Source organism: Neofelis nebulosa, chromosome 16, assembly GCF_028018385.1.
Source record: "Neofelis nebulosa isolate mNeoNeb1 chromosome 16, mNeoNeb1.pri, whole genome shotgun sequence".
Lineage (NCBI taxonomy): Eukaryota > Metazoa > Chordata > Mammalia > Carnivora > Felidae > Neofelis > Neofelis nebulosa.
Genome location: NC_080797.1, coordinates 4,934,259 through 4,958,998, shown reverse-complemented (window position 1 = coordinate 4,958,998; position 24,740 = coordinate 4,934,259). Strand labels below are relative to the sequence as shown.

General features: G+C 51.9%; 1 protein-coding gene across 1 annotated transcript; it reads left to right on the top strand.

Moving 5' to 3' along the window:
• Nucleotides 1-2,191: 2,191 nt before the first annotated feature.
• LOC131497290 (myosin-3) lies at nt 2,192-24,548 on the top strand. Its single transcript, XM_058703475.1, has 40 exons — nt 2,192-2,276; nt 2,883-3,093; nt 4,165-4,308; nt 4,759-4,915; nt 5,354-5,381; nt 5,959-6,067; nt 7,190-7,282; nt 8,063-8,126; nt 8,205-8,303; nt 9,110-9,213; nt 9,300-9,438; nt 10,091-10,209; nt 10,293-10,442; nt 11,188-11,358; nt 11,461-11,767; nt 11,883-11,953; nt 12,555-12,642; nt 12,727-12,844; nt 13,244-13,367; nt 13,457-13,593; nt 13,690-13,945; nt 14,146-14,388; nt 14,480-14,656; nt 14,766-14,911; nt 14,992-15,082; nt 15,510-15,899; nt 16,002-16,128; nt 17,502-17,620; nt 17,779-17,975; nt 18,594-18,777; nt 19,453-19,618; nt 19,891-20,015; nt 21,217-21,525; nt 21,646-21,849; nt 21,932-22,057; nt 22,931-23,101; nt 23,189-23,293; nt 23,462-23,557; nt 23,668-23,805; nt 24,394-24,548. The coding sequence occupies exons 2-40, from the start codon at nt 2,890-2,892 to the stop codon at nt 24,418-24,420; spliced, it is 5,823 nt and encodes a 1,940-aa protein (XP_058559458.1). The 5' UTR covers nt 2,192-2,276; nt 2,883-2,889; the 3' UTR covers nt 24,421-24,548.
• The last annotated feature ends 192 nt before the right edge of the window (nt 24,549-24,740 follow it).

Here is a 24,740-nt window from a genome sequence, read left to right as displayed (position 1 = left end):
ACCATGTAGAATAGAAACCACTCAGCGTAAGCCTGCGTTTGCCATTTCCTCTGAATCTTCCTGATGTGACCCATACAGGGACCAGCATACAGTGGGTGTTTAATTATTGTCCCTTCATCACGGGGACTGTGGCCCAGCTCCCCCTTCCCTACTGCATGCCTCTCTGCACAGCCTCTTGTCTGGGCTCAGGATGGGAGGGTCGTTAGGTGGCAGTTCCTGTTCTCAAGTGGGAACACCCAGTTCTGGCCACAATTAACCACAGGATGCCCACCTGGCCACCCTCCCAAGGGTTTGGCCAGGGGGGAAAAAAGTGGGTGGGGTGAAGGAACAAACAAACAAAAATAGAAGGAGAATGGGTAAAAGTTTCAAATATACCCTTACTCTTTTTTTCTTTTAAAGTTTATTTATTTTGAGGTGGGGGGGGGGGGGGGACGGTCAGAGAGAGAATCCCAAGAAGGCTTCTTACTGTCAGCACAGAGCCCAACGTGGGGCTCAAACTCACAAACCATGAGATCAGGACCTGAGCCAAAGTCAAGAGTCGGACGCTCAACCAACTGAGCCATCCAGGTGCCCCAAATACACCCTTACTCTTGTCCCGAGGTTTTATTTTTCCAATCTCAATTTGGAAACACCCGCATGTGTCAGACAGCCCCCTGCGCCCCCCCTCTCTGCAGGCCCCACTGCTCCCCCATACCCCCACCCAGGCCAGCAGCTGGTCCTCCCCGATTAGTAATATATCTTAATAACAGCGGGTCCTTAAGCAGCTGTTGCTGAGAATACTGGGGCCAGAATAGCTCCCTGGAATTCATGTACTTGGTGGTCCTACTGGGGTTTCAAAAAGGATTAAGTTAAAAATGATCCTAATAAGGCAGAAAGCTACACGGTGAAAGCAGCAGGGGGGAGGTGACGGAGGAGTTACTATTATGGGTGTTGTTGTTGGTATTGTTCCCGGCACAAACTCTACCGTCGCACAGCCTTGTCCCAGCCCTGTGTTGTGACAAAAGTCTTGCTCACAATTCCCAGAGGATTTAAGTTTTCGTCCCCTTTGCCACACGGCGGGATGGGCTGCACTCTGGCCTCAGGGCCCGGCTCGCCCTGACCGCCAAGCGCCAGCCGCCTGTGGACTGGGCCCTCTGCAGCCAGACGGCCACTTACATCCCCACGGGTGAGGCCGTGCCAGCCCCAAGCTCAGAGAAAGGCATCTCAAACTTCCAACCTCCACAGCTGGAAAATGGTGACGGATCCCGCTCATTTCTATATATACCTGTCCCTTGGCAACGACCAAAAAAAACGTGAGGAAGGAGCTGGTTCTCGGCCTGTGGTGTCGGTCATTCTCTTTCCAAATATAGAGAAGGGCTGAGCCGTGGGCTTGGCGGGGGGCCTATAAAAGCCCAGGAGGCAGCAGCCCCTCTGTAGCTCCCTCTCTCCCCGGGCGGAGGTAAGTCACAGCGCCCCTCTTGGGGGCCCTTTTCAACTCTGCGTCCCCGGGGGACACCGACTCCGAGTGGCTGGGCGCTGGTGCGGGCCCTGCCTGGCTTTGGTAAGAAATCAGTTAGATGTGGAGCTGGATCTCTCTGGGCCAAGTGGCCATCCGCCTCTGCCTCCAGCAAGCCACCGAAGCAGGGGGCCTTCAGGCCCTCCTTCCACCTCCGCTCTCTCCCCTTGACCTCGTCGTCGAGCGCCCTCTTGGGCAGGAACCCGCTGCACACGCCGTGGACCGTGGCCTGTCCGTCATGGCTCGCTGTGCTCCCCTGGCGCCTCTGATCCGCGCAGACCGGATCCGGCGGGACGCAGCGCCTTCCCTGCCCTCACCTGGCCCACCTGGGCTGTGTGTCTGTCCGGTGCCCTGTCCCCTCAAGCCCACGCCGGCTGTGCGGCCGGGAGCCAATGTCAGGGAATCTTCTCTGCTCATCGAAGTCTAGGAGACCTGCCCCTGCGGGAACCAGAAGCTTCCTAACAGGGATTACGACCTTCCTGCCCAGTTCTGAATGGCAGGCCCTGCTGATAGCAGCCAGATTTGGGGGCAGCCTGGGTTTTTACTGCCTTAATGGCTTGCTTGTGGGTCACGTCCCACCTGCTCCTCCAGCTGCCTCTGGGCCAAGGCCCTTCCTAAGTCATTTGTCTGTTCGTCTTACTTAGTTATCCCACAGAGAGCCGTTTCAAAGCTGAACCGGATGCTCCCACGTGCCCTGACTTTGCCTTTTGCGTATTTATGGCAGGTCAGGTTTTCCACGGCTGCTGCTTCCTGCTGCCTTCCTGTGGGTGTGACTCTCCAGGTAAGAAAGGTCCAGTCCCTCTGCGGTTGGAAGGCTCCAGGTACTTCAAGGTTACCAGTTTCTCCTGCCTCCCAGTGGCCTTGAGGGCTCAGAGCCAAGACGGCTCAGACAAGCACAACTTAGGCTGGAGAGGAAACTTCCAGACGGATGCTGGCATCTGACGCCACTTGTAGTCTTAGCAACCGAAGGAAGCAGAGGCTTCCTTGTGTGAGGAGAGAGCACCTTGAATCCAAACGGCCCCCAAATTCCTTAGCGATCTGCCACTCAGCACCCTGCCTTTGAAGAATGGCGTTTATTTGTCAAGTTTCCCTCGGCACCACCTGGGCTTCGCAGAAGAGGAAAGTGAGGTGCAGAGAGAGCTGCACTCGGCCCTGGGGCCCCTTCCCATCCAAGCCTCAACGAGTCAGGAGCCCGGATTTCCTGTGCTCTGTGCATTTTGTGCAGAGAACCCACTGGGCAAATATGTGCACATTTGATTTTCGCAGCCCTGGGGTCCCGTGGGTGGAGCCCCGGGGAGTGAAGGGCGGCTCAGGTAGAGCCGCAGGGACTCGGGCCTGGAACGGGGTGGGGTCCCCTCCAGGGCTCACCTGCTGGTCCGCCTTCCAGTGACACCATGAGTAGTGACACTGAGATGGAAGTGTTCGGCATCGCCGCTCCTTTCCTCCGGAAGTCGGAAAAGGAGAGGATCGAGGCTCAGAACCAGCCCTTTGATGCCAAAACCTACTGCTTTGTGGTCGACTCAAAGGAGGAATACGCCAAGGGGAGAATTAAGAGTACTCAGGATGGGAAGGTCACGGTGGAAACCGAAGACAACCGGGTAAGCCTTGCGCACGCCCCCTGCAGGCCACTGGGCCCTCTGTCCCTCCCTGGGGTCCCAGCGTCTGTGCGTGCCCCTGCCCGCGCCCACACGGCTTCCCTGGTGTCCTCGGGGAAAGCCTAGTAACGCTGGCCTCAGACCGCAGGGTGGGCGAAGATCCCAGTTGTGGCTGGTTAAAGCGATTCGCGTTCAGGAGCCTTTGCTGATGTTCACAGCACTCTAGGGGCAACGCAGGGGTGTGGGGTTGGGAGTCCAACTGCGAGAAGATCTCCTTTAGTAAAACACTCTCGCTTGGTAGCCTGGGTTTCCCTATTTCCTTCTAGTGGTAGCCATCTGAGGAAGCATGGAAAGTATGAAGTATGGGAAACGGGTAGGGGGTCCTAGTGGACCACACAGGCGCCATGTGAAAAGGCAGCCTCCCTCTATGTGGCCTATTACATTCCGGCCCAGAACACTGTGGGGGTGCTTGGAGAAATTCTGGACTTCACTACTCTCTGGAATCGAGACCAGAAGAATCTGGAAATGTTCCGAGAAAAGTTTAAAAGAAAATTAAAAGAAGAACAAGAAAATCTGAAAGAGAAGAGGAAATGGTGTCAGTGGGTCGGGGTGAAGAAAACAGGCAGTGAGAATCGCCCTTCGATGCCACCATGCACCGGCGCTCCGGGAGGGTGGCTGTTGGGATGTGGCAGGTGGCGAAGCTGAGAGTGGGTCTGCGAGGCAGCAGGGAAGGGGAAAGCCAGACATAACCAAGATGGTCTGGACCTGTCCCAAGGAGGGCTAGTTGCATGGGGTTGTTTAAGTAGATCCCTGCTTGAGGCCAGGAGAAGGCAGGTTGCCCGCCCGCCAGCCTTGCCCAGAGATGGGACCATTGCAGAGAGCAAAAGGCACAATCCCGGAGTGACAGAAACAATCACGTGCTGTCACTGCCCCATCTTCTCCCGCTGTCAGAGGGGCCTTTTCCCCAGGACTTGCCCCTTGGGATCCAGGCTCTTTGTGGGATCCAGACAGATACCTGCAGGGGGAAACACACACAGCGGACCCCAGGTAGTCCTTGTACCTCTTCCCACGCAGACCCTGGTGGTCAAACCCGAGGACGTGTATGCAATGAACCCCCCCAAGTTCGACCGGATCGAGGACATGGCCATGCTGACGCACCTGAACGAGCCAGCCGTGCTGTACAACCTCAAGGACCGGTACACCTCCTGGATGATCTATGTGAGTGCCCACACTTCCTGGGGCATCTGATGGTGCTGGGGGGTGGGGGCAGGTGGGGACATTTGTGTGGGTAACAGCATCAGAAAGCCTAGTGTTCGACTCAGCTGTCCAACAAAAGAGGGGAAATGGGAGGAGAGGATGAGGGAAGGGGTTAGAGACAGACAGCAGGTGACAGAGGAAGAGGGGACTGGGAAGAGAGGCTGGAAGCAGGGAGGGAAGGCAGGGGCAGGAAAGCCAGGCTGAGCTCCAGGTCTGGGCAGGGTCATTTGCCGAAGGGCCAGCGGCTCCCCTCTGTCAGTCATCTGCCCCATTGCTGAAGAGAAATCAATCTCTCCTGTACAAGTTTAGCGTAAGGAAAGTGAGATAATAATAAAAGCAAAGGCTTTCACGCACACACGCACACACACACACACACGCACACACACACACCCCGTTTTTACACTCCCACAGACCTACTCGGGCCTCTTCTGCGTCACCGTCAACCCCTACAAGTGGCTGCCGGTGTACAACCCCGAGGTGGTGGAGGGCTACCGAGGCAAGAAGCGCCAGGAGGCCCCGCCCCACATCTTCTCCATCTCCGACAACGCCTATCAGTTCATGCTGACGGGTGCGTCTCCAGAGGGGGGGATGGGGGTGGCGCCGGAATGGAGGGCCAGCCTGTACCCTCCAGCACGAAGAGAGGAGGGTAGAGGGACTTAGGCTGAAAGGGTCCAGATCTTTTAGGGCCTTGCAGGGGCCCTGCTAGAGAGTTTGGGTTGAATGCAAGCATTGCGTAAAGCCTATGAAACCGACATGTTTACGGGGTGAAAATAAAGATTGCCAATGTCATGTGGTCCAGGCTGGTTAGATGAGAAGTCACTGGCTGGTTTGAAGCAGAGCCTTACCCTCTGAGTCTTACTGCCAAAGAGGAGGCTCTTGGAGCCACCCCTGGGGCCACACAGAATGCTACAGGCAAGAGGACCGGCGTAGTGAACCTGGACCGCCTGACAAAATGGGGAAGTTCTTTCTGCCGCCATCAACTCTATTTTATTTTCTCCTCCTGCAGACCGTGAAAACCAGTCCATTCTGATCACGTAAGTGTCATAGCTGTGGCTCTTTGTCTCCAATGCAGGAGGCAAAGGTGCTGTTTGCTCTGTGGATTAGAAAGGGGGCTCTTGGGTGGCTCAGTCGGTTAAGCGTCTGACTCTTGATTTCAGCTCAGGTCATGATCTCACGGTTCATGGGTTTGAGCCCTGCGTCGGGCTCTGCGCTGACAGTGCAGAGCCTGCTTGGGATTTTGTCTCTCCCTCTCCCTATGTCCCCTCCCTGCACATTCTGTCTCTCTCAAAATAAGTAAAGAAGCCTAAACAAATTTTTTTTAATAGAAAGTACCTAAAGCGGAGTCTGTGATAAAAAGATGGAGACGGTGATGGGCAAGAGGGTATGTGCAAGGTCTCAGGAAACTGGGATCGCCCACCTCTGGGGCAGCTCAGAAGTGATGAGGCTTCCCTGCGGCCTCTGCCTTTCTGAGTACTTTCTCACACTGGTCTAGTAGGGGTGTGTCCGCTGTGGCTCAGGGGTATGTCCAGGCCTCTGTGTGACATCTTGGGGAGGCAGTTTATACCTACAGGACGTGTTTCTTTCTCTCTCTCTTTCGGTCACAACAAATAGCGGAGAATCCGGGGCAGGGAAGACTGTGAACACCAAAAGGGTCATCCAGTACTTTGCAACAATCGCGGCTACTGGAGACCTGGCCAAGAAGAAGGACTCCAAGATGAAGGTACAGGGAAGGGGAGGGGTTTGCCCTGCTTCTGCTTGTGACCGTGGTCTCAGCCTCACAGCGAGGGGTGTGAGGAGGCCACACTCCGCTCTCTTCAAGGCAAGGAGGGCAGGCTCAGACTTGAAGTCCTCAGAGAGCCCGTGGCTGCAGACAACCCAGTGTGGGGTCCAGCTTACACGACCAGATCCTGTGATTTCCTACGAAACAGGGATGTAAGGCTAAGGAAGGTCATTTGGGGAGCAGCTCAGAGAGCTTTTTCTTTTTTTCTTTTTTGATCTTTTAAATGCTTATTTCTTTTTGAGAGAGAGAGAGAGAGAGAGAGAGAGAGCATAAGCGTGGGAGGACAGAGAGAGAGGGAGACACAGAATCCAAAGCAGGCTCCAGGCTCTGAGGTGTCAGCACAGAGCCCAACGAGGGGCTTGAATTCACAGACCGCGAACTCACAGACCGAGAGATCATGACCTGAGCCAAAGTAGGTTTAACTGACTGAGCCACCCAGGTGCCCGGAGAGCTTTTTTCTTTTTATGGCAGAATCACATGCACCAGTTTAGGAAAACCGTAGCCACATGTGCTTTTCCAAACAAACAGATGACAACAGTACAAAGTGAATACAGATGATCCAACTAACTGAAGAACCGAGGGACTGAATGAAGCATTATGGGAATTTTACATCAAGACACCTAAGTGTACCCAAGGACAGTAAAACCTTGGTTTGCGAGCAGAGTTCATTGGAGAAACAGGCTCGAAATCCAAAGCACTCATGTTCTCAAAGTGAGTTTCGAGAACCATTGGCTCAGTTGGGATCATGTGACATTGAGCATCATGTACTACTTGTATTGCAAGACACTGCTCATTTATCAAGTTAAAATGTATTAGAAGTGTTTGCTTGTCTTTTGGAACACTCACAAAACAAGTTAGTCACAATCCAAGGTTTCACTGTATTACAAAACAGCAAGACGGTGTGAAGTGGGCCATGTTGAGGATTTGTCGGTACTTGAACTGGAAAAGTCAAGGAGGGATGGGCTCTGCCCTGGACAGCAAGGGTGGGTGGGAGTGACAGGGCCAGGGAGTGGTTTCCCCTGTCCCTTGCGGCTTCTTCCTCCCCGCGATTCCTTGCATTAGGGGACGCTGGAAGACCAAATCATCAGCGCCAACCCATTGCTGGAGGCTTTTGGGAATGCCAAAACCGTGAGGAATGACAACTCATCTCGCTTTGTGAGTCTGAGTTCAGTTCAGCTGGGGTTTTCTCTGGGGCCCTCAGGACAGGCAATCTTCCTGTCCTCTCGGAGGCAACAGGCTGTGTGTGTGTGTGTGGGGGGGGGGGGTGGTGGAGACAGGCAACGATGGAATGGAACACAGCAACCAGACCATTTTAGATAATGATGCCTTCATGAAAAGCTCCACAAATGGGGTGTGTGATGGAGTGACTGGGGGCAGGATCTCCTTAAGACAGGAATGGTAGAAAAGGGATCTGGGGGGCGGGTACTGGCCCATGAACCCCAAGATCTGCAGGATGAGGAAGGACAAAGGGAAAAGCAAGCACACTCTGGGGCGGGGGGAGACCTTATGTAGTCAAGGGACCCGAGAGAGTTCTCATGGTGGCAGCAAGGTGGGCAGGAGGTAGGTCCCAAGAGGTGGGGGAAGAGGAAGACAGAGGTCTGGTCATGTGGAGGCCACAAGAAGGGGTTTGGATTTTATTCAGGAAGCTACTGAGGGATTCTGTAAGCAGGGAAGTGATATGGTTTGATTTGCATCTTGAAAAAAAAAAATCACTCTGTTACCTTATGACTGGATGGGGTGGGGGCCGTTTGGAGGAAATGTGGAGCAAAGGGCATGGAAGAAAGGGGGCCCTCAAAATGGACAGAGAAGGGCGAAGGAGACATACTTAATTTTAGGTAGGGAAATAAAGCTCCTGTTCACACTGCCCAAGAGACTAGCGGGAACATTTGCAACCGCTTAGACATTGGTGTCTCTTCCTCGCCCCACCTCCCATAGGGCAAGTTCATCCGAATCCATTTTGGAACCACCGGGAAGCTGGCCTCTGCAGATATTGAAACTTGTAAGTAGATTACGGACAGGATGGCGGCTCGGGGTGGTGGGGCCGGTTTGGAAAACAGTGCCATGTTTGTGTTCATAGATCTGCTGGAAAAATCAAGAGTGACCTTCCAGCTGAAGGCTGAGAGAAGCTACCACATCTTCTATCAGATTCTTTCAAACAAGAAGCCTGAGCTCATAGGTGAGGCGTCCGGGCTCTGGCGTCACCGGACCAAGGAAAGTTGCACCTGTATATAGGGGACTAGGTAGCCAACGGAAGAAGTTTGTTTTAGGCATAGATGAGGCTATTTTGACAGTGATGTGTCAATTTGGAAAAAAACAAAAAACGAAAAACCAGAATCCAGTGGACAGGAACAAGATGAAACCATGACTGGATTTAGCACTGGTTCCAAAAACACCTTCTCAACAACTAGGCATTTAATTGTCCTTCCGCGCCCCCTAGTGTCCTGACGTAGGACCCAACCTCTCCCCAAATACCGCGAGGCACCAGGACAGGATTTTCACCTGGCCCCTTTTTCCACACCCAACAGAGGCTTAGGTGAGCAGGGTCTTTGCTCATTGGCTGTACTTGGCCCGCCTTCTGGTCCCAAGCCTGGAAACACGCTGCAGCCTTTCAAGGGGTTTGGAAAACCACCTGTGCTTCCCCTCCATGGGGGCTCCTCTCCTGACCCCCACTAAGCCAGTTTTCTGTATTAAATTTTCCCAACCTACACTGATATGCACCATTCATGTGCAAGGCAAGAGAACTCTAATGCTCTCTCGGGCTCCTAATCTACATTGCCTGGGCAGGCTGCAAAGTCTTCCCTGGACTTTAAATGGTCAGCCACAGCCTGAGTAGTGGGAAGCTGTTGAAGAGATTTCTAACTCTAAGCTCAATTTGGGCTCCAGCAGTGAGAACCTCAGCCCAGAATCCAGGAGATCAAATCCACTGGGTGGATGTTTTCTTTGCACCTGGGGGACCTCTTGATTTTGAATCTGTCATTTCAGAGCTGCTCCTTATTACAACCAACCCTTATGACTACCCGTTCATCAGCCAGGGTGAAATCCTGGTGGCCAGCATTGATGACGCAGAGGAGCTGTTGGCTACCGACGTAAGTAAAACAGAGGCAATACGTGCGGGGTGCCCCTCCTCCATCACGAGGGTCCGCGGACTAACATGCTGTTCTTTGAATGCCAGAGCGCCATCGACATCCTGGGCTTCACCCCAGAAGAGAAGTCTGGACTCTACAAGCTGACGGGTGCCGTGATGCACTATGGGAACATGAAGTTCAAGCAAAAGCAGCGGGAAGAGCAGGCAGAGCCTGACGGCACCGAAGGTACAAAATCACCACAACAGGACATAAGCCCGAGCTGGGGGGGGGGGGGGGGGGGGGGGGTCCGTGGAGATCATTTGGTGCCTCGTTTGAAAGCAATTAATCCTTCTTCCACCTGGAGAGGTGGACCTCTCTGGGGCTCTGATGCCTAGTGTTACCATCCCCATTTGCTGAATCACTGGAATGGGCTTGTTTCCGAGGCAATGAGACATGACCGGGGCTTTCCGGAAGCCCAGTCCTACCTTTTCATAAAAGCTATCATATCCTCTGAGTGACTTGGCTTCCGTTGGCCACATACCAGCAGTTTAAAGATATGGAACATGGGTGCCTGGGTGGCTCAGTTGTTTGAGCATCCGACTTTGGCTCGGGTCATGATCTCATAGTATGTGGGTTTGAGCCCCATATCGGGCTCTGTGCTGACAGCTCAGAGCCTGGAGCCTGCTCGGATTCTGTGTGCATGTCTTTCTCTCTCTGCCCCTCCCCCACTCATGCTCTGTCTCTCAAAAATAAATAAACGTTTTTTAAAAATATAAAGATATGGAACATAAAACAAGACAACCTTCACCAAGCTTTGAAACATCTGGATGATTTTCAGAGTGGTTCCTCTACTTTGCCAAGCCTGACGGGTGTCCCTCTGTCTTTCTTTTCCTGGCAGTGGCCGACAAAACAGCCTATCTGATGGGCCTGAACTCTTCGGACCTCCTGAAGGCTTTGTGCTTCCCCAGAGTGAAAGTTGGGAATGAGTACGTTACCAAAGGTCAAACCGTGGATCAGGTAAGTGGCTGCTTAGAGGCTGGGAGAGACACAGGCACCCGACGGCCATCACCTTCCAACCCCAGTGACCTTTCCTCTAACAGGTCCACCATGCTGTGAATGCCCTTTCCAAGTCAGTTTATGAAAAGCTGTTCTTGTGGATGGTCACTCGCATCAACCAACAACTGGACACAAAGCTGCCAAGACAACACTTCATTGGTGTTTTGGACATTGCGGGCTTTGAGATCTTTGAGGTTTGTGTTCCCAGTGCTCATGTCTTCACATGGCTGTGTGTGGAGGGACTGGTCATGATGATCCTAGAGGGAACAGGTTGAGGTGAGCAACCTGTCAGAGCAGCACACCCTGTAGGGCACCGTAGGGTGGATCAGGTAGAAGAGAAGTACTTTGTGGGGTGGGGGGCTGTATAATTTCAAGAGAGGAGGAGATGTGTGGTAAGTGGAATTTTATAAAAGACATTGTGAAGTGGATAAAAGAAAGAACTCAAATGCAATTATTGGCATAGGAGGAGCCAGCCACATAGAGAAGTTGATAAGCCAGTCACGGGATTTTCACATAAATACCCTGCTGTTCTCGGTTCTCATATAGCCATCCGTGAGAGCATATATTTTGTGTCTACAAGAGACACAAGGCATGCTGGCGAATGAAAGATGAGCTTGTAGTTTGTAGAGGAAAACAGAAGGTATGTACTGTGCACCTAAGAGTAACTACAAAATAAGCAGACCGTGCTTGGTGCACAGGAGAGATCCCGACCATGGGGACTCGGGGGACAGAGAAACACCTTCTAGCTGGAAGTTAAGAGAAGTCTCCAAGGAGGAGATGTGATCTGGGCTAGACCCTGAAGAACATGCCCGTGTTGGGGGGGGGGGGGGGGAGGGAAATGAATGAGTTAGCAGAGCCTGAGGCAGTGAAGAGGGAGGCTGATGGGTCTTTGGTTTTCAACGTCTAACTCTGCATGTGAACTCTGTATTTTGGCATCAGTACAACAGCCTGGAGCAGCTGTGCATCAACTTCACCAACGAGAAGCTGCAACAGTTCTTCAACCACCACATGTTCGTGCTGGAGCAGGAGGAGTACAAGAAGGAAGGCATCGAGTGGACGTTCATCGACTTCGGGATGGACCTGGCTGCCTGCATCGAGCTCATCGAGAAGGTGTCCTGATCTGTCCACTCAGTAACCTCGTCTTGTCTACTCTGCGGCTCACTGCTGCAGCTCACGTGTACCTTACACGCATTTTGCTTTGCTTTAATCCAGCCTATGGGCATCTTCTCCATCCTGGAGGAGGAGTGCATGTTCCCCAAGGCCACAGACACCTCTTTCAAGAACAAGCTGTACGACCAGCACCTGGGCAAGTCCAGCAACTTCCAGAAGCCCAAGGTGGTCAAGGGCAGGGCTGAGGCGCACTTCTCGCTGATCCACTATGCAGGCACTGTGGACTACAGTGTCTCGGGCTGGCTGGAGAAGAACAAGGACCCGCTGAACGAGACCGTGGTCGGCTTATACCAGAAGTCCTCCAACAGGCTCCTGGCACACCTCTACGCCACCTTTGCTACGGCAGATGGTAAGAGACTCCACAGAGCGCCTTGTGTCCGTGCTGTCTCCTGTGCCTCAGTTCACAGGCCCAAAAGATCCCTGTAGATCTGATAAGAGTGTGCGCCATCTTTTATGTCTTTCAGCTGACAGTGGAAAGAAGAAAGTTGCCAAGAAGAAGGGTTCTTCTTTCCAAACTGTGTCTGCCCTCTTCAGGGTAAGAAAAATACAAGTTTATTTGCTTGCAGTTGGTTTAAGCGATTGCAAAATGAGCAATGGAGACAACCTTGGTTTATTCAAGAATAGTAGTAATGTGGTCTCTGATTGCTGTTACTCGGGGAGCTGAGTGGCAGTTTGATAAAATATGAACCTATAATAATATAATAATTATATAAATATACAAATATGTAAATGAGGTGTAACAAATGTGGGTCCAGAATTTCATTATCACTTTGTACAGCAAGGAGTTGGGCTAGATGGCCTAGGGGGTGAGTCCTCAGCACAAACCTTCCAAGTTGCCAAAAGGACACAGGCAATAGCATCCCAAGCTCCCTGTGGAGCCAGACGCATTTCTGGAATTGACTTCAGAGAGCATTTTGTACATGGTTAGTCTCCAGCTCACTGTGAAGCAAAAGGCTATTGTTATCGGTTACTTGCCTGCACCTCTAGCCATTGGGGTATTCAAAGAAAGAGTTAAAAGATTTCGTTCTTTACAATTCATGGTAAGTTCAAAATAGATGCCTCATTTTTCATTACGATATATCTCTGTCTCTGTAAAAGCCTACAGCAGCCTGTCAAATGTAGTCTTTTTCTTTTAGGAAAACCTCAACAAGTTGATGTCAAATTTAAGAACGACTCATCCTCACTTTGTGCGCTGTATAATTCCCAATGAAACCAAAACTCCAGGTAAGACACCTGCTGGTGCTGTACATGGTGCCCAGTTTCCAGGAGATCCTGCGTGAAGCTGATGTTTCTCACCTCTCTTCTCAGGGGCCATGGAACACAGCCTTGTCCTGCACCAGCTGCGGTGTAATGGTGTCCTGGAGGGCATCCGCATTTGCAGGAAGGGATTCCCAAATAGGATTCTGTATGGAGATTTTAAGCAAAGGTGTGTGATAAAATGTCATATACGCTTCTTGCTGAGGTGTGTAGAGGCTGGGATTTGAGAGGGAGAAATACTGGTATGAAAAGGCCCGTTTCAACAGAGCAGGTACAGAGTTTCAGGTAAAATGATTGACGTACCTCCTGGCCAAGTATGTATGCACTTCTTTCTTCCATGTTTTCTCAAGAGCTTGTCTGATATCCAATATGGCAGAAAAAGACCTTCCCTGAGAATCAGGAGGCTTGGATTAAAGGCCATCACCCAGCAGTGTGACTGTGTGCGAGTTTCTTTCCCTCTCTGGACCTTGGCCTTCTTGCCTATTAGGAGAGAGGCCCAAACTAGTTGGTCTCCAAGGTTTACGTCTTTGCTGATGGTCTATGATTGTCCCTGTATCTACAATGGCAGATACCGAGTGCTGAATGCCAGCGCAATCCCTGAGGGACAATTCATCGACAGCAAGAAGGCTTGTGAGAAGCTGCTGGCGTCCATCGATATTGACCACACTCAGTACAAATTTGGGCATACCAAGGTAATGCCTTGGTTCTGACAGATGCTGGCCCATAGTCCCTTTTAGACTTCTCCAGCACACAGACTCATATCATCCTTCTCCCCCGGAAGGTGTTCTTCAAGGCTGGCTTGCTGGGAACGCTGGAAGAAATGCGGGATGACCGCCTGGCCAAACTGATCACCCGGACACAAGCGGTGTGCAGGGGGTTTCTCATGCGTGTGGAATTCCAGAAGATGGTGCAGAGAAGGTCGAGGAGGGTCTCTGTTCAAGCATGAGCCCTTTGGGGAAGGCAGCGGTGGGCGGGGGGGCTCTCTCCTGGAAATAATCGATGTTTTCTTTTCAGGGAGTCCATCTTCTGTATCCAGTACAACGTCCGCGCCTTCATGAACGTCAAGCACTGGCCCTGGATGAAACTCTTCTTCAAGATCAAGCCCCTCCTCAAGAGCGCGGAGACCGAGAAGGAGATGGCCACCATGAAGGAGGAGTTTCAGAAAACCAAAGACGAACTCGCCAAGTCAGAGGCGAAGAGGAAGGAACTGGAGGAAAAATTGGTGACTCTAGTACAAGAGAAGAATGACCTACAGCTCCAAGTGCAAGCTGTGCGTGTCTAGAATTTTTTTTTTTTAACTTTTCTTGTAGATTTGATTATTTAGAAAAACTGGACTTGGGGTGGGATTTTTGATTTTTAGTTGGGGTGCTTCATAAAGGACTTCATGTATACCAAGGTGCTGGAAATGTCACAAACCTTATCTCATCAAAGGAAGTCATGATTCTTTTCTTTTTTTTTTTTTTTTTTAAGGAAAGTGAAAACTTGTTGGATGCAGAGGAAAGGTGTGACCAGCTGATCAAAGCCAAATTCCAGCTGGAGGCCAAGATCAAGGAGGTGACTGAGAGAGCTGAGGATGAGGAGGAGATCAATGCCGAGCTGACGGCCAAGAAGAGGAAACTGGAGGACGAGTGTTCAGAGCTCAAGAAAGACATCGATGACCTTGAGCTGACCCTGGCCAAGGTTGAAAAGGAGAAGCATGCCACAGAGAACAAGGTACTCTCTCTCCGTGGGTCTTTCCAGCTTCGTGTAGTCCTTGCGAACCAGACTTTATTTCTTCTTCTAATTGCTTGTGGCCTCTTCTTAGGTTAAAAACCTTACTGAAGAACTTGCTGGGTTGGATGAAACCATTGCAAAGCTGACCAGGGAGAAGAAGGCCCTCCAAGAGGCCCACCAGCAGACCCTGGATGACCTCCAAGCCGAAGAGGACAAAGTCAACTCTCTGAGCAAAATCAAGAGCAAATTGGAGCAGCAAGTCGATGATGTAAGGGAATAGTACTAATTGGGAGTCCCAGAATTTCAGGGTTGGAAGAACCCCCCAAATCCTCTGGTGCAGAGCATTTGTTTTCAAAAGGATATGGTGTCCTTTTCAGCTGGAAAGCTCCCTAGAACAAGAAAAGAAGCTCCGTGTAGATCTGGAAAGGAACAAAAGGAAGCTGGAGGGAGACTTGAAGCTTGCCCAAGAGTCCATATTAGATCTGGAGAGTGATAAGCAGCAGCTGGATGAAAGGCTCAAGAAGTAGGTCCTAAAACCACTGCTTTCAGTCTTCCAAGCCTCTGGCTGTTCTGTCTTCACGCATTCTACATTTCCCTCCACAGGAAGGATTTCGAATACAGTCAGCTGCAGAGCAAAATGGAAGATGAGCAGACTCTGGGCCTCCAGTTTCAGAAGAAGATCAAAGAGCTACAGGTAGGAGGAATCCTGGACTTTTCTTTCACATGAAGGTCGCCCACCGTAGGCTGGGTGCTGCCTGCTGTAAGCCATTGCGAGCAGGTGGGCAGGACCACGGGAATGCCCGCCTCATTGGTTGCCTTTCTGCTAGGCTGACCCAGCAGCGATGAGCAATTTTTCCACGGTTTAAAATAAAATACATAACAAAGGTGTTTGGGGTCAACATGTAGTTGAAGGGACAATATCCTGGGTTGGTCACTGCAGAGGTAATGACCACGCTGGGGCAGGAAAAACTTGTATTAAAGGAAATGAGCAACGTTTCCTCCTATAGGAGAAGCTTAAACTTTGGTTTATCTAATGAGAATGGAAACTAGCCCATGCTTGACATGCAGGGTGAGTCACTCTAGGGACCGACTGCCCATGGGTGAATGGCTGCCCTCCACAGGCTCGGATTGAGGAACTGGAAGAAGAGATTGAGGCAGAGCGGGCAACCCGTGCAAAGACAGAGAAGCAGCGCAGCGACTACGCCCGGGAACTGGAGGAGCTGAGCGAGAGGCTGGAGGAGGCGGGAGGCGTCACCTCCACCCAGATCGAGCTGAACAAGAAGCGGGAGGCCGAGTTCCAGAAGATGCGCAGGGACCTGGAGGAGGCCACCCTGCAGCACGAAGCCACGGCGGCCACCCTGAGGAAGAAGCACGCGGACAGCGTGGCCGAGCTGGGGGAGCAGATAGACAACCTACAGAGGGTCAAGCAGAAGCTGGAGAAGGAGAAGAGCGAGTTGAAGATGGAGATCGACGACCTGGCCAGCAATGTGGAGAGCGTGTCTAAATCGAAGGTGCTCTGGCAGGACGGGGCCCAGTGCTTTTGCGGAGAGCCGCCTCTGGGTCTTTGCGGTCTGAATACGGACTTGGTTCTCTCCCCCTTCTCAATCCTTTAGGCCAATCTAGATAAAATATGCCGAACTCTGGAGGATCAGTTAAGCGAGGCCAGGGGCAAGAACGAGGAAATTCAAAGGAGCATGAGCGAGCTGGCCACACAGAAGTCCCGTCTGCAGACGGAGGCTGGTGAGCGATGGGATGGGAGGGGCCATGCCTTCTGGTCGCCTATGGTGGGGGGGCGACTGGTTGACAGGAAAGGGCAGCACTGTGTGGGGAGAACCTCTAGGAAAGCATATTATCAGAGAAAATCCATTAGAATAACAAAAAAGGGATCATTCAAAATATCATGAAGGGGGGGCACCATTCAGAGTTCAGTAAAAACAGGGGTGAAGAGAAGCAGACCAGAATGAGAAGGGATCCAGAACATCACCTGGTTCAAGCTCTTTCAACACCAATAATACCTTGCATCAAGAAGGATCTAAATGTCAGAAACAGGACTAGAAATAAGGCTCTTGGCTCTTCCATATCTTGCCACGCACGAATTCAGATATGTGGTGTGGAGTCAAGTGTTTCAGACAATAGATCAAGAAACACGGCCGGTTTGGATAGGCTCCTGCTGGGTAGTAGTGGAAATACAGGGAAACATTATCTGGGGCTTTCACCTAGGAAATGTGCCCTGCCCCCAGCCCTGCTCTTCCAGCCCATCATCCCAGTGAATCAGTCAACCCTTTGCTAGCAGCCACGACCAACACAGGGAAGAAGAGAGGCTCAGTTGCCACATTCTATAATAACCTTGGGAATTTCTTGGGAATTCACCTCTGGAGTCATAAGGCCTCTCCCCGACCCCCCCCCCTCCCCTCTTCCCTCCGCAGAAGCATATAAACTTCAACCTACCACCTTTACCCAAGAGTCTAACCTCAAATTACTAGCTGTAAAGTCCTAAGAAAGCATTAGTTCTCTTTCATGGCAAACCAATAAACAGCTGGAAACACCAGCCACTGGAAGGTCTGATGGGCATTTTTAGGTGGTAATGGTTGTTTTTTTTTTTTAATGTTTTATTTATCTTTGAGAGAGAGAGAGAGGGAGAGAGTGCAAGTTGGGGCGGGGGGGGGGGGCGGGCAGAGAGAGAGGGAGACACAGAATTCTAAGCAGGCTCCAGACTCTGCTGTCAGCACAGAGCCTGATGTGGGGCTTGAACCCACGAACTGTGAGATCATGACCAGAGCCGAAGTTGGATGCTTAACTGACTGAGCCACACAGGTGCCCCTAGGTGGTAATGTTTAAATTTACAATCGTTCTCAATGGGTTTTATTGGCAAAAGTCACTCCAAGCTTCTAGGAGTTTATAACAATATCTTATCAGTTGTGTCTTTGGTTTCCTTTTCATGGACACCTCTCTTCTCCCCCAAGAAAGGACCACACCTGCTCATTTAGTCTCTCCCCAGATCTTAGCACAGTGCCTTACACATAGCAGGAACTTGATGAATGAATGAATGAATGAATGAATGAATGAATGAATGAAAAAGTGAATAAAATGAAAATATCTCCTTCTGGACACAGGTGAGCTGAGTCGTCAACTGGAAGAAAAGGAAAGCATAGTGTCCCAACTTTCCAGGAGCAAGCAAGCATTCACCCAGCAAATAGAGGAGCTCAAGAGGCAGTTAGAGGAAGAAAGTAAGGTAGGAAATCCAAAGGAGTGCTTCCTTGATCTCCTCTTCCATTACCACCTGTGGGAAAACACGGCAACTTGACTCAGGAGGCGATGGTAGCAGGGTCACGGTGCAAGACACCAAAATGCTAATCCACTGGGGGCTCTCCTCTTCCTTGACTCTTGCAGGCCAAGAACGCGCTGGCCCACGCCCTGCAGTCCTCCCGCCACGACTGTGACCTGCTGCGGGAACAGTACGAGGAGGAGCAGGAGGGCAAGGCCGAGCTGCAGAGGGCGCTGTCCAAGGCCAACAGCGAGGTGGCCCAGTGGAGGACCAAATACGAGACGGACGCCATCCAGCGCACAGAGGAGCTGGAGGAGGCCAAGTACGCAACTCCATTTGCCTTTAGAGGAATGAGAACTCTCAAATGATACTGACAGAGGGCACTGACTTTTGAACTATGTACTTGGGAATGGTTTTGTTGCATTACTAGGTGTTCCCTCACCTCTTTTTTCTTTTGTATGTTTATTTTTGAGAGAGAGAGAAACAGAATGCAAGCAGGGGAGGGGCAGAGAGAGAGAGGGAGGGAGACACAGAATCCGAAGCAGGCTCCAGGCTCTGGAGCTGTCAGCACGGAGCCCGTCGCGGGGCTCGAACTCCCAGCCCGCGAGATCATGAGCTGAGCCGAAGTCAGACGCTCAACCGACTGAGCTACCCAGGCGCCCCTTCCCTCACCTCTCTTAACATCTTTTAACGTGGCACTGCGTGTGCCATTGGAGGGACCTGGCAGCAGCACATTTCATGAAGACAAACAACGTTGATCTTGGTTAGACACAAGGCAGGTTACTGATCACTGTGCTTTAGCAGACAGGAAATTCTCCTGGGCTTATGAAAACAGGCGGCTGTTTCAGTCACACAGATGAGTGCTTCCGACTTGATGAATAGTGCTGTTCAGGAGGATTGAGATTTAAATAGCATCTGCTTCTCTTTCGTATTCTTTAAGGAAAAAACTTGCTCAGCGCCTTCAAGACTCTGAGGAACAGGTTGAGGCAGTGAATGCTAAGTGCGCCTCCTTGGAGAAGACCAAGCAGAGGCTGCAGGGAGAGGTCGAGGACCTGATGGTCGACGTTGAAAGGGCCAACTCCATGGCCGCCGCTCTGGACAAGAAGCAGAGGAACTTTGACAAGGTGTGGGGTCAGCGCCATGCAAGCTGCACGCTTGGTGTTGGGAACTCCCTTGCGGTCCTGGGAGGAGGAGGCTGGGTCCCAGTCCTGATCGGCCCGACCAACAGCGCGACCTTGGGCAAGTCCTGAACTTCACCGGGCTGGCTTTTCCTCCTGTGTAAAATGAAACGGGCATGGGTTGGGGGTGGAGGCCCCTCTCAAACATTGTCGGGGGAGACAAACCAGTTGCTACAGTGTTGTTCCGTTCCATACGTCTCCGCTCCCCACACTGCTGGTGTGTCTGGGGGGGCTGACACGAGGGAATCTAACTCGGGTCCCTTCGGGAGGCTCTCTGGAAGCCTCTCTTTTAGTAGGACACGAAGGTTGACTTGAACCGAAGTTTTAAGGAAATCTTTAGAAGTTCAGGGCCATTCTCATATTAAGAAAAGGGCAGAGAATTCCTTCTCAAAGGATGCATGGGCTTTTTAGACATGGCAACCGTTGCTGATATGTTACTGATCTCGGGTATATTTGTGGGAGGAAATCTCCATCAGTCAGATAATCAGGAACAAGGAACTAAGGCAAGGGATGGTATTGAGTGAAGCCGCACTTTTAGGCTTAGCTACCTGCACGCTTCTGTTTAGTTCGGGGCTTGGAGAAGAGCTGAGGAAGGGGACCCCTTCCATGCCTGCGTTCCAGGTGCTAGCCGAATGGAAAACCAAGTGCGAGGAGAGCCAGACAGAGCTGGAGGCATCTCTGAAGGAGTCCCGGTCCTTGAGCACCGAGCTCTTCAAACTGAAAAATGCCTACGAGGAAGCCTTGGATCAACTGGAAACCGTGAGGCGAGAGAACAAGAATTTGGAGCGTAAGCAGCTCTAGACAGCCTGCCGTCTGCCTTGGTGCTGTCACCGGGGCGGGCATGGCTTCGGGACGCAAATCCCTGCTCGCGCGTCCTTCTGAGCGTGTCCAGAAAGCGCTCGTCACCCGCTGGGGTGACTGAGGAGCTCCTGTCTGTCTGTCCGCTGTCTTGTCTCTGGGAAACAGCCACCTTAGAACCAGGACGGGCTGGTTACAGGGCCTCCCGCAGGTGCTTGTGGGGAGGCGCTCACGTGCAAACCCAAACTGATTTCTTTGCAGAGGAGATAGCAGATCTCACGGAGCAAATCGCTGAAAATGGGAAGACCATCCACGAACTGGAGAAATCAAGGAAGCAGATCGAACTGGAAAAGGCAGACATCCAGCTGGCTCTTGAGGAAGCGGAGGTGAGCAGACACCGGGCAGGCAGCCGTGGGGACAGCTCCCACCAGGGATGCCCGCTGGCCTCGCCCCGTGTCACCCTTCCCATCTCTGCCAAGCCACCTTCCTGATGCCGGCTCCTTTCCTGTCTGCCGGCATGAAACAACCCCTGTGGACTATCTTGGATTTATTGCGGAAAAATCATTACATTAAGATAGGTCTAAAAGTGAGATCTTGCAGAATCTTAGATGAATTTAAAGCATCCATAAGGCGCTTTATGCTCCTAAGGGATAGGCTGATTTAAATGCTATTACTGTTTGATCAGATAATAAAAAACAAACGGCAGTGAAACAGATATGATTTCTGCACTGAAGTTAAAAAGGAAATTTTTAATTTATTTTTAAATTTATTTTTAATATAATTTATGGTCAAATTGGCTAACATACCATGTGCTTTTGGTTTTGAGGGTAGATTCCTGTGGTTCATCACTTACATACAACACCCAGTGTTCATCTCAACGAGTGCCCTCCTCAATGCCCATCACCCCCTTTCCCCTCTCCCCCACCCTCCCATCAACGCCCAGTTTGTTCTCTGTATTTAAGAGTCTCTTAGGGTTTGCCTCCCTCCCTCTCTGTCTGTAACTATTTTCCCCCTCCCTTCCCCCATGGACTTCTGTTAAGTTTCTCAAGATCCACATATGCATGAAAACGTTCGATATCTGTCCTTGTCTGACTGACTTATTTCACTCAGCATAATACCCTCCAGTTCCATCCACGTTGTTGCAAACGGCAAGGTTTCATTCTTTCTCATTGCCAAGTAGTATTACATTGTATATAGAAACCACATCTTTTTCATCCATTCACCAGCTCTTTAAAAAGGGAATTTTTTTTTCAACGTTTTTTTTTTATTTTTGGGACAGAGAGAGACAGAGCATGAACGGGGGAGGGGCAGAGAGAGAGGGAGACACAGAATCAGAAACAGGCTCCAGGCTCCGAGCCGTCGGCCCAGAGCCCGACGCGGGGCTCGAACTCACGGACCGCGAGATCGTGACCTGGCTGAAGTCGGACGCTTAACCGACTGCACCACCCAGGCGCCCCTAAAAAGGGAATTTTTTAAAAGATAGTTTTGAATGCTGTTGAGTTACGGTTATGAAATGCCCCCACAAAGGGTGATGTAGCAGGCTCTGTTCCTTCACGGGCACTGTTCCTGTGTTTTTCTTCTCCCAAGGCCGCCCTCGAGCATGAAGAGGCCAAAATCCTCCGAATCCAGCTTGAACTGACACAGGTGAAATCAGAAATCGACAGAAAGATCGCCGAGAAAGACGAAGAGATTGAGCAGCTGAAGAGAAACTACCAGAGGACAGTGGAGACCATGCAGAGCGCCCTGGACGCCGAAGTGCGCAGCAGGAACGAGGCCATCAGGATCAAGAAGAAGATGGAGGGGGACCTGAATGAAATCGAGGTCCAGCTGAGCCACGCCAACCGCCAGGCTGCGGAGACCCTCAAGCACCTCCGGAGCGTCCAGGGGCAGCTGAAGGTTTGGGACGGCTCGTTGGCGGGAAAGCCTCTCCCGTCCGCAAGCGCTCAAAGACGTCGACTAGACTCGTGGCCCTCATGCCTCGACGCCAACGAGACCTTTCCTTGACTCTCCGCCTAGGACACCCAGCTGCACCTGGACGACGCGCTCCGGGGCCAGGAGGACCTGAAGGAGCAGCTGGCCATGGTGGAGCGCAGGGCCAACCTGCTGCAGGCTGAGGTCGAGGAGCTGCGGGCGACCCTGGAGCAGACGGAGAGGGCTCGGAAGCTGGCCGAGCAGGAGCTCCTGGACGCCAACGAGAGGGTGCAGCTGCTTCACACCCAGGTGAGGGCCGGGCGGGCCGGTGGAGGGGGAGAGACCCGGGCCTGACCCGCGCCGGGTGACACGGCCCTCCTCCCCGCCCTAGAATACCAGCCTCATCCACACCAAGAAGAAGCTGGAGACAGACCTCACGCAGCTCCAGAGCGAGGTTGAAGATGCCAGCAGGGACGCCAGGAATGCGGAAGAGAAGGCCAAGAAGGCCATCACAGACGTAAGGCTCTCCCGTGCTGTCCCTGTGTGGCGGCCAAATCTGCGTTTCCTTAAAGCCCCTCCTTCTCCCAAGCCTGAGACAGTTCCCACCAGACAGCTGGGGGCCCCTCTGGGGGGAACACGTGGGGTGCATTCTGCTCCCAAATTGCAATCTGCCTCCCCTCCATCCGACTCAGCACATCCCCTCCGCACATTTAAAAGGCCAATGCGATAAGTAATGGGGCAAAGAAAAGAAAAAAAAAAGACTGGAAAGGATTACAGTCTATTTCTAAGGCCCACAGACAGGTATGCTGTTCTCTCCTTCAACATCTCACTTGTTGCAGACATGAAAATGAAACTCTGAGATGTCACTATCTCACCAAATGTCACCTGGCCTGGCCTGAAGCCGCCTGGGCCTGAGCGGGCTTGTCCCCACCAGACACAGCTCTCATAGTGCCACCTGATGCTTGTGGGGACCACCGCAGCCCTTCTGCTCGCCCACGCCTCTATTCCCTACCCACCTTCCCTTCGGCTCGCTATCCCCAAACCTGCACTGTGGGTGCCGACCCGGTCTTCTGCAGGTCTCAGATTCCTTTGAAGACACACGCTGGTGATAATGAAGCAAAGAATTTCCTGGGGCTGTGAGGAAGGTCCCAGGGAGGCCAGTGTCAGAAAGGGAAGAGCCCATTTTCCATCCAGTCCCCGGAGGTTGTGTTAGTCGGGTTACTTTCTGTACTTGGTGTAGCTCTTCTCATGCTCCATTGTGGAAGAGTGGACTCAGGGACCGCCTTGTCCCTCGTCCTTTTTCCCTAGCACGACTCTGGTCCTTGGGTAGCTCCAGGGCACCTGACCTCTGTATGCATCTTGGTGGGTTTGTGGTGTGATGCAATTGCAGGCGGCCATGATGGCCGAGGAGCTGAAGAAGGAGCAGGACACCAGCGCCCACCTGGAGCGGATGAAGAAGAACCTGGAGCAGACGGTGAAGGACCTTCAGCACCGTCTGGATGAGGCTGAGCAGCTGGCCCTGAAGGGCGGGAAGAAGCAGATCCAGAAACTGGAGACGCGGGTACCTGTGGGAGGAAGCCCTGGTTGAGCCTCTGGCCTCAACCGCTCGTTCTCCAGCCCCAGACTAACTTCCCACCCGTTTCTGCAGATCCGGGAGCTGGAGTTTGAGCTCGAAGGGGAGCAGAAGAAGAACACAGAGTCCGTCAAGGGCCTGAGGAAATATGAGCGGCGGGTCAAAGAGTTAACCTACCAGGTAAGTGAAAGAAAGCATTTCTGCAAAGCGTTTTCTCTGCAAAGCGCAAACACCGCCCTGGGTTCCCGCTCCAGAATACAGGAAGCAACCCAGTGCCCCAGAGAAAGTGGCCAGACCTCGTGCAACTCTGCCCCCTCCTCTAGCCGCACGCTGTGTCCTTGCTTCTAGAGTGAAGAGGACAGGAAGAACGTGCTGAGGTTGCAGGATCTGGTGGATAAACTTCAAGTGAAAGTCAAATCCTACAAGAGGCAGGCCGAGGAGGCTGTAAGTCAGACACACACTGTGATTTTCCAACAGCAGCCTGGCCTGTCCCTCGCAGGGAGCTCTGAGACAGGCGCGCGCTCACCTTCCCTGCCTGGGCTCTTTGGTTTTAGGATGAACAAGCCAATGCGCATCTCACCAAATTCCGCAAAGCTCAGCACGAGCTCGAGGAGGCGGAGGAACGTGCTGATATTGCAGAATCTCAAGTCAACAAGCTTCGCGCCAAGACCCGCGACTTCACCTCCAGCAGGGTGAGTGGTCCCCATGGGCACTAGACGGAGAGCGGCAGGTGTGGGCGAGGGTTGTGGCTCCGGGGCACCTGGGAAGAACCCACAGTGATGGGTTCTTTGGAGCTGGAAGCACTTTGGACTCAGACACTTTGGAGCTGGAAGCAACCTTGGAGGAGCCTTTACTTTAGAACTGGTCAGTCTCAGGCACAGGAAAGCAAGGGGTCTGCTTGAAGTCATTTAGCTAAGAAGAGTCTCATTGGAACACAAGTTTGCACTAAAACACCATCCTGAAAAGGAAGGAGCGTTTTCCTGCTGAGATCTTTCAGACGCCCTCTGCTGGCGCTGGTCTTCATTCACTGCACCTGTAGGCAAATAACCACGGGCACCAGGTCCCTGAGGATGGGGCTTGTCCCCTGGGGGCCAGTTTCTCAGGCTATGGGGTGACTGCCTCCATGGATGCAGTCGTGTATTCTCCTGAGGTCCAAAAAATATCCTGTGTCCTCCTGAAAAACCCAAGCAAGCAACTCCCTGGTGCTTGTGGGGAGAGGGGTCAGGAGGAAATGTGTCTCTGCCGTCTGACGCAACTCAAAGTGCCCACTCTCTTTCCAGATGGTGGTCCATGAGAGTGAAGAGTGAGCAGCTCTCTTCTGGAACAGGGCAGAAAATATGCAAAATGTGTATTTTCATGGTTCCTGGCCATTACAGTTAATTCCCATGTGGCTGCTTCTTCTCATGCATTAAACTTTGCTTCCTTTTCAACTTAAGGCTGTAGCATTGTGTTTGTTTTCTCTTCCCTGTGTGGAAATGGTTCATTGCTTGGGGATTTCTATGCCTAATGTTGAAATCTCCGTAGGCAGATGGCTTGACAAACTCCTCTGGTGTGTGTATTTGGGAACAGAGGAAGATTGTTTTTTTAAAATAATTAATTAATTTATTTATTTATCTATCTATTAAAA